Source organism: Rhinopithecus bieti, unplaced genomic scaffold, assembly GCF_001698545.2.
Source record: "Rhinopithecus bieti isolate Rb0 unplaced genomic scaffold, ASM169854v2 scaffold_6380, whole genome shotgun sequence".
NCBI classification, from domain to species: domain Eukaryota; kingdom Metazoa; phylum Chordata; class Mammalia; order Primates; family Cercopithecidae; genus Rhinopithecus; species Rhinopithecus bieti.
The window spans coordinates 4076812-4086282 of record NW_016806642.1 but is presented as its reverse complement, the minus strand read 5'-3'; the positions used below and the strand labels follow the sequence as shown (position 1 = coordinate 4086282).

Genomic DNA, 9471 nt, shown 5'->3' with positions numbered 1-9471 from the left:
ATCTTGCTTCCCAAGCAGGCCTTCAAGCTAGCTAACTGATAATAGTCTTTTCTCCAGGTCCTAAGGTAAATGGTGGCAGATCTGAAATTGCATCGGACTTAACCTTGCCTTCTCCTCAGTTTATTCGCTCAACAAAGAGTTCTAAACAGTCCCATCTGCTCACTAGGCACAATGGACGCTGCCTCCTAGTATTAGAATATCCAACTCTTTGATATCTCCCGTAGGGATCATCCCTATTCTGGAGAATGTGCAAAATATTGCTCTTCCTTTATATCCTAGCATAGATGTATTCTGGCACTTAACATCCTTTCTTTTTCTGTTGAATTGAGTTACAAGTCAATTCTCTAGGACGGTTATCGTCCTGGTGGCTTTGGCGGAATCTTCCGGTGAAAACAGGCTAAGTTGCATGAAATGGGTGTATCTGGATTTTACCACAAGACCCCCGGTCCTCAAAGCTTCGCAGGCCGAGATACCTCGCCCCTTTCTTCTCTGCCACACGCGTGCGAACACACCCTCCCAACCCTCGTCGTAGTAGTCCCCTCCCCCGACCACCCCGCCCCGTTTCCCGCCTTCAACCCCCCTCCTCACGAACCTCCCCTCCCCTCCTACCTCCCTTTCCTTCCCTCCCCGCGGGCCAGCGGCTTTGGCGCTGCCCTGCTGCGCGGCGGGGCGACGCGGCGACACCTATAGGATCGCTTCCGGGCACTCCTCAGCCAGGAGGTGCTGGCTTGGGGCCCGGAGCTCGGCGGGGCCGGGCGGCTCCGCGGCGTTGGCCCCGAGGACGCGCGCCCCCGCCCGCCCGCGTCTCCTTCCCTCCCTCCCTTCTGCCGGCGCCCCAAGCCGAGCTCTGCTCAGGGCGGCGGCTTCGCCTCGCCCGGCGAAGCTCCTCTCCGGTGGCCGCTCCTTCTTTTCCCTCCTCTTTGCGTCATGTCGGGCACTTGATTTTTTTTTTTTTTAATTTCTTCTTCAGCCCTTTCCACCTTCCATCTCCCCCTTCGTTTCCCAGGTTGATTATTTTCTCTCTTCTTCGGGCTTGCCCATGAGCCTCCTCGGGAGCTACCGGAAAAAGACCAGCAACGATGGTTATGAATCTTTGCAGCTGGTGGACAGTAACGGGGACTTAAGTGCGGGAAGCGGCGGGGTTGGCGGCAAGCAGAGAGTGAACGCCGGGGCAGCGGCGCGGAGTCCCGCCCGGCAGCCTCCGGACCGCGCCAGCACCATGGACAGCTCAGGTAGCGCTGCCCGCGGGGAGCGCAACGCTGAGCCCGGCGCGGCCTCCAGAGCCTCCCAGTCGCCCGGCCCGAGGCCCCCCGGGGACCCCAGCCCCGGTTTGCCAGAGAGCCGGGCTGGAGGCGAAGCCTTCTAATCCCACCTGGGTGTCGAGTCTCTAATTTCTCTCATCCAGGGAGCTAGAAAACGTTAGATCAGTCCTGAGGCCCAGAGACTGTAGCGAGCGCCTCCTAATCTCTCTAGACTGTTGAATACGGCAACTGGGGGCGGGGAGGGGGAGGGAAGGAGGAGGGGAGGGGTGGAGAAGAGAAGGGAGCGGGTGGGGCGAAGAACAGCTTGGGAGGAGGGCTGGGAGAGGCAGCTGCTTTCACTGCCCAGCTGGATGAGGGGGAGAGGTGAAGGAGCAAGTGCGTTGATTGTTTTTGCAGCATGCAGACGGTATTTATTCCAATTGTTATTCTTGCAATGCCGATGCTATTTGCAATTCTGTAAAGCTCTGCCACATCTTAACTCAGCCGTCTGCTAGGGTTAATGTTACCTTTTTCCTGCAGTTTTTAACCTGGGATCTAGAGCTCTTTTACTAAAACAGCTTTTGCTGTTTGCACAATTAAATTTATTTCGTGTGTTGGCTTTGATCTTGTTTATCCTTTTGCATTGAGTGTACAGATTTCATAAACCTTTACATGTAGGGACAATGGAAATTCCTCTAAACTTTGTATCTGGGCTTGCAACTGTCTTTTATAAAACGTTTTGGCAAGTTAGAGTCCTCTCTTGAAACTGCTGTTGGCATTTGCGATTTTAATAGCAAAACAGTCATTTAATATATCCATGTTGGACTAGGAGTATTATTATAGCTATTTGCTTACCTCTGCAGGGAATCAGGTTCGGAGAATTGTTTACAGAGATATTTATAATTGAAGTCCTCAGTGGTTGCTTCTACATTGGTAACTTTAATACTGGACAACTGAGGATTCCAGAGGAAAGATTCATATGGGGTCATTTGAACAGTAATGAAATCAGGCTGAATTTAAATGTGCTGCTTTGCAAACAAATGCTTGTTTATTTTAATTGTGTAATGGCTCTCCTTGGGCTATCATTTTCTATTTTCCTTGTCCCAAAGTGGGATGAAATATTGTCCACAGATGCTCAAATGTCCTGGACTGAAAGCAAATTCTACTCATTCAGGCTCTTATTGAAGTTAACCACGATATTGATGGGACATTCTCTTAGACCACTTTAAATAAAACTGAAATGATCCCCAAGGGATTGATGGTTTCAGGACTTTTTTTTTTTTTTGAGATGGAGTCTTGCTCTGTTGCCCAGGCTGGAGTGCAGGGGTGTGAACTCTGCACACTGCAAACTCTGTTTCCCGGGTTCAAGTGATTCTCCTGCATCAGCTTCCTGAGTAGCTGGGATTACAGGCACCCGCCACCGTGCCCAGTTAATTTTTGTACTTTTAGTAGAGATGGGGTTTCGCCATGTAGGCCAGGCTGGTCTTGCACTCCTAACCTCAGGTGATCTGTCCGCCTCAGCCTCCCAAAGTGCTAGGATTACAGGCATGAGCCACTGCACCCAGGCAGGACTTTTTTTTATTGATGTTGTACGTGGTTATTCAATTTATGTTTTTTCATATCTGTGATATATCAAAGTGTAATCCATCTTTTGACTGGGTGTAATCTCCTTTAAATCTTAAAAAGATTCATGTTCTCTGAATGATGCCACCATAATAATGTTTACGTGTAGTGAGCATGTAAACAATTGCAATGAAAACAAACACATTCCAAATGAGTGTGAAAGAGCCTCACTTCAAGAAAATGAAAGAAATATGAAATTCATGTGTTTTCCTTTTTTCATAGAGATTATTTTTTTAAGAGTTGAAATTGGTTTTTGAAATATGTTACATTGTAGAATAAATTCAAGATACATTTTCTGAGCACAGCTATTTGCCAAGCACTGTGAGGGACACAGTAGTGAATGAGATCCTTCTGGCCTCTAGGGGACTGTCAGTGGGGGCAAGTAACTGTAACACAGAGCAGCCTGTGGTAAGTCCTGGATTTTTGAGGATTGTCTTTTTCACTAAATCAGAGTTTTTTAGTAGGTGGAGAGAAGAATATTGGATTGCTTTAGTAACCTGTTGTGGTGGGAAAGTGTTTCATTAAGAATATTGTTGTCTCTAAAGTGCTATTGCCAGGAATTGATTCTTAAACTTGATCAAAGAGGCATTGTGTGAAGAGGCTGCAGGGATTCCTTTTCTCCTCCCCTTATCCACCGTTCACTCCTATATTTTGTTAGGGGGATGTTGTGGCTTTGTTGTAGAAGTACAGGGTATCTTACGATGATTTCGATGCATATTTTCAACTGAGAGTGATTTGTTTGGTTTGAATGAAGGATTGGACTCTAAGAGTAGGATTCTTTTACTAGAACAACTATATCTGTCTTGCCTAATTATAGTTCTTTCTTCTGAGATCCTCAAAGTGTGGCCTGTGCAGTGTAAATGTATTCAGTTGTTTAGTATATCTAATTAAGCTCATGTATCATTTCGAAAGCGGCAGTAATCTGCCAATTATTCAACTGATTGTACTGTGACATGCTGAATAGGATCAGTGGTTTATGGGACTTTTGCTCTGATAAAAATGTTAATGAGTGGAAAGAAATATGTTGATATCTCTCTAGATAATTTAAAGCTTAATCTTAATAATACCTTAAACTTGTAAGACTGTTTATAATAGAACACTTGGACAATTCTCTTATTTCATTTCCCCAGAATTTTATTAAATAGGTTAGGGAAGCAGCATGTGTCTGTGCTTGGAGACTTGGCATCAAACCTCTGCATTATTGTTACTCATTGAAAAACCTAGTAATCCTTTTCTTTTCTTTTCTAGACAGATAGCTCTGTCACCCAGGCTGGAGTGCAGTGGTGCGATCTCAGCTTACTGCAGCCTCCACCTCCCCGGTTCAGACAATTCTTGTGTTTCAGCCTCTCAAGTAGCTGGGATTACAGGTGTGCACCACCCTACCCAGCTAATTTTTGTATTTTTAGTAGAGACGGGCTCTCACCATGTTGGCCAGGCTGATCTTAAACTCCTGGTCTCAAGTGATCTGCCTCCCTAAGCCTCCCAAAGTGCTGTGATTACAGGGTCTTGCTCCATTGGCCCAGGCTGGAGTGCAGTGGTGTGATCATGGCTCACTGCAGTCTGGACCTCCTGGGCTCAAACGACCCTCCTGCCTCAGCCTCCTGAGTAGCTGGGACTACAGGCATGAACCACTATGCCTGGCTAATTTTTTTTTTCTTTGTAGAGGTAGGATTTTTGCCATGTTGCCCAGGCTGGTCTCAAACTCCTGGGCTCAAGCAATCCACTCCCCTCGGCCTCCCTCCCAAAGTGCTGGGATTACAGGCATGAACCACCATGCCTGGCCTGTTCCCATTTATAAAAGTGGAATCGTAATAACTATTCTTACCACAGATCATTAGTTGAGGCTGAAAACAATATAGAAATACATTTGCAGTTTTTCTTTACTTTGTATCTTGCCCTTTCAATTTATCATATGAAGAAACTTATTCTCAGAGGTGGTAGGAGATCTGTCAAAGGTAGAATAGATAATGACAACCAGATTTAGGTCTTCTTCTGACTCAAAGGTTTGAGGTTTTCGCCACTGAACTAAGCTTTTGGGTAGGCACAATATCAACTGATTTTGAAATGGAAACAATTTTATCTACTTTGATTTCCCCCCTGTTTTTAGATAAAAGAGGGTCAGATGTTCAGAGGAATGTAATGGCTTTCTAAGTCAGCAGCCTCTCAAGTGGTAGATACCAGAGCAGTCTCCTAGCCAGTTGTGACTTCCAGAGCTCTCTGCCTTCCCTGGCTCACTTTCTCTTCATTCAAATTATTCTCTAGAAAAGGCCATCATTTAAAGGTCATCCTGTCATATCTCAAAGGCACTGCACTACCCCAATTCATTAGCTGAAAACCCCCTATTTCTCTTCCCACTTTTCAGGGCAAGTAGAAACACAAAAGCAGAACTTTCAATATTGAGCTGCTAATGTGTTCCAATATTGGGCTTAATTTACCAAGTTCATAATGACAAGCTGAAAAGAGTAGTCCAGTAAAATCTAGAAACAGATATTAATACTTTTTAAAGAATAAGGATAATGAACAATGCTAAAATACCATGTAGTGTGCATCTGGTTGGAAACAAAAATTGCCTTTAACAAATTTTATTTTAGTTAGTGTTTAAACACAGCATCCACATTTTGAACCAGGTTTCAACATTATGAGATATGTGTTTGGATGACTGTGTGCTTCATGGAAGTATAATAAACTTATAAGTACTAATAATCCTTTCTTAAGAATACCTGCCCATTGAAAGGTCTTGTAGGTTGGAGGCAAAATTGATTTATATAACTTATTTATTATTATTTTTTTATTTTTTAAGACAGAGTCTCACTCTGTTGCCCAAGCTAGAGTGCAGTGGCATGATCTCGGCTCACTGCAACCTCCGCCTCCTAGTTCAAGCGATTCCCCTGCCTGAGCCTCCTGAATAACTGGAATTACAGGCACCCACCACCAGCCAGGCTAATTTTTGTATTTTTAGTAGAGACGGAGTTTTGCCATGTTGGCCAGGTTGGTCTTGAACTCCTGACCTCAGGTGATCCGCCTGCCTCGGCCTCCCAAACTGCTGGGATTACAGGCGTGAACCACCATGCCCAGCCAATTTATGTAACTTATTTAATGTGTGGGTATAGTTTGGATGTTTCTGGATAATCATTTAAAAATGCACCAGTTACTGGATAACAGAACAAGATACGTCAATCTAAGTTTCAAATTTCAAATGCTTGGAGACTGCCAGATTTCACAGATTTGGAAGGGGAATCCCTGGAACCAAATCTCAGAAAGTTGGCCAGGTAGCCAATGGTGGACACTTTCTGTGATGGAGCTTTTGCCACTGGGGCAGTATCTTTGAACTGTTCTCATCAGTGCAGAGTTCTTTCTATTTGGGCAAAATCAGCCTTTCTGTTCTCTAGATACAAATTATATCCAATCCTTCTTTCACATGGTAGCCCTCAGACAACAGATTTTTGAGAACAGATACTAATTCTCCCTTAGTCTTAATTTTCCTCTTTTCTAGACCAAGCAAGCCTAAGTTCTATACCCTTTTTTTTTTATATAAAATGATTTCCATATAATTATCCTAAGCTTTGAGAATAATGTTTTTTTTTTTTTTTTGATTTTGCCCAACAGGGGTTTTCACCAAATTTTATTATAAAAGGTTAAAAAAGAATTAGAGATTATAGAAAGGAATAAAATGAGAAAAATAAAGTGCTCTCTCCCCTCCCTGATCCTTTAGGTCCTTGCCTCAGAGATAACTCCTACTAAAAGTTTCTGGAAAGACTTTCAACATACAACATAAGTGTGTGTTAATATATATGCTTTATACATATATGTATATGTATGCCATTAGAATTATAATAAAATACAAATTCAAAGCTTAACCATGTACATATATGTACATTGTTCAATAATGCTTAGTGACAAAAATAGCTACAATTTAATTATTATAATTCAGAGATTATGCTAAACACTATGCATATGGTATCACATTTAACCCTCATAAGAATCCTATAAGGTAGGTGATACTAACTGTCGTCTTATAGTTAACTAAGGCACAGAGAGGTTAAGCAAGTTGCGTGAGGTTACACAGGCTCTACTTAGTCTATATTGAGTAAAATGCCATAGAGAAAGGCCCATATGATTGCAAATGAAGAATTTAGTAGGGAATTTTTTTTTATTTGCTTCTTTCTCTGAGGCAAGGAAAAATAGGAGTGATTGAGAGAACCAAAACGAGTTCAGTTGTTTTTTAATCCCGTGGAAGTACAAATATGTTTTCTTCACTTAAATATAAATAATTTAAAAACACTGGAAATGAAGACAGAGCAAAAACAGCACTGAATAAAACTGATTAAGACTTGACACAGCACTGACAGAACAATATAATTGATGAAGCATTATGTGTTTTTGGAAAAATAGCTTGCAAATGAAAATGGATCCCCACTGCTCTTAGGATAAAGTCCAGGGTATTCTTAACAGGACATCAGAAGCTGTTTGTGGCACCTCTGAAAGCTGGCCCAACAAAACTTGTTGTCTCTCCACTGGTAGATCCCCTCCCCAGTCTGCACCTCCATCTTTATGTTTTTGCATACACTGTTCCCTCAACTGAGGCCAACTTATCCCATAGACCCCTAGATGCCCACTTTTCCAGATTATCTCCTATTCATTCTTCAGGGTTTAGCTTAAGTATTCCTTAATCCCAAGCTGCATGCAATGGTCATTCTCCATGCTCCTCAGCAGCCTTTACTTCCCTATCACAGCTCTCATCACATTGAGTTGTGATATGCTGCCTGGCCTGTCTGTCCCTCTAGTCTGTAAGTAAAGTTCAGAGCAAGGCTGGGTCTTATTTGCCTTTGTAGTCTTGTCATTGCTTGGCATTTATTAGGAGTCTGATAAATACTTGTTGAATGCACAAAAGCATGAACGGATTTTGAATTTTTAAAAGGGCATTTATAATGAAATATGCCCATCCAAATCTAAAAATAAGCGTACAGCTAGGTTTTAACAGAAGTGAGGCCAGGTTTGAGAGAAATGTAACTATTGGTCAAAAGCTAGACCAATTCAGTAATGAGCATTTTTTCATATGTAAAGACACTGGAAGTGAAAGAAAGATGGTTAACGTATAGCCTAGACCCTTAACAGTTTTCTAATATAGACATGTCAAGAAAGAATTAGCTTACCAAAAGATTGTGCTTTTTCGACCAACAAATACAATCTACCGTATGATTCATCATAAAGGTAACTTTTTTAGCCAAAAAAGGGAACTCAAAATGTATACGATTCTTTTAATGAACTGACAATAGATGACTTTTATCTATAGATCTGTCTATTTCTTAATCGATATCATTAAGTTTTAATATTAGCCATTTTCAGGTTTAATATTAAAAGTTCTTTGTATCATCTTTGGCCATCTGCAGTTGTATATAAGCTTAGTGCTAACTTACTGCTTTTTTAAATCTGTGCTCACCATCTTGAACTCCTTTTGGAAAAAAGCTATGTTTGAGATGGATGAAGAATCCTGGAGTTTAGATTGTGCATTTCCTTGTTGCGAAATATGTAACTCTGAAAAAACTAAATTACAGTTCTTTTATATTAAACAGCTATTCCTGAAAGTTACTTGGAAGCTTTGACAGAGTAGCTCAGTATCTGAGGAGAAGTTCTTCACGGTCTAAGAATTAGGAAGTTCCATAACATGTGCAAAGGGATCTGGCAATTTCTACTACCTTTAGTTACTTTATCTGAGATGTCATGGGCCATAGTCTAGATGCAAAAAATATCTTTTTATTGCAATAATACACCAGAACATAGTTTTAAAAGTGCTAGAGATAGAAACTTTAAATTAAAATTGAAATGTGGTATTAACAGTGCAAATATCACCACCAAGGAAGCAACTGGATGAGCCAGTGCCTCCTGTGCAGTGTTTAGTTTGCATGTGCAGAAAATTAACTGTTGGTGTATTGTGGTGTAGTACTCTACCTGGTAGCTGGCACGTGTGTTTGGCATACATTGTAAGCCACTTCCTGATTTTAGAAGTGTTATGCTGTGAAAAAAGTGCAATTAGAATTGGAGATATTTGACAAAAGGCAGGGTGAATAGTATAATAATAGCTATATAAAGTGCAATAGGGGCACAGAAGAAGGAGCCATAATTTTAACCCGGAAGACTAAGGAAGGCCATGGTGGAAGCTGATATTTGAGCCAGAAATCTGTAGGGAAAGAAGGAAAGAAAACTTGTTTTCGGCTTTGGGCTAATGCACAGTGGCATCATAGTGCATGGTATGTTGAGAGAATTGCATTTAGGCTTGAAGCTGGAGCCCAGATGGGTGGGAGGTGCTATAGCAGATGGTGCTGGGAAGATAAGACCCAGGTTAGGGTGAGTCTGCTTGAGGAGGTTGGACTTCATTCTGCAGGGATTGGGAGGCCACTGAAGATTTGTGGACAGGGGTAAGGTAGGGCTGACTTACCTGGTAGGCACAGTGTCTAGGCACCACAATAATTTTAGGGTCCACAAAAATGTTTACATTTTAATTGGCTTTAAAAATCAGAATAAAATAAATGAGTATAACAATAATGAATTCACCTTTATTCAAATGCGGTCATTAAAATATATATATATATATATATATATATTCTCC

At 41.9% G+C, this 9471-nt stretch overlaps 1 protein-coding gene across 1 annotated transcript in view; it reads left to right on the top strand.

Annotated features, from left to right (window-relative positions):
• The first annotated feature begins 834 nt into the window (after positions 1 to 834).
• Positions 835 to 9471, top strand: part of DNAJC6 (DnaJ heat shock protein family (Hsp40) member C6) — a 111805-nt gene continuing 103168 nt past the window's right edge. Inside the window, exon 1 of the mRNA XM_017877184.1 lies at positions 835 to 1232. Coding sequence (XP_017732673.1) covers positions 1040 to 1232 — 193 coding nt within the window. The 5' untranslated portion in view covers positions 835 to 1039. The remainder of the gene's footprint in view (positions 1233 to 9471) is intronic.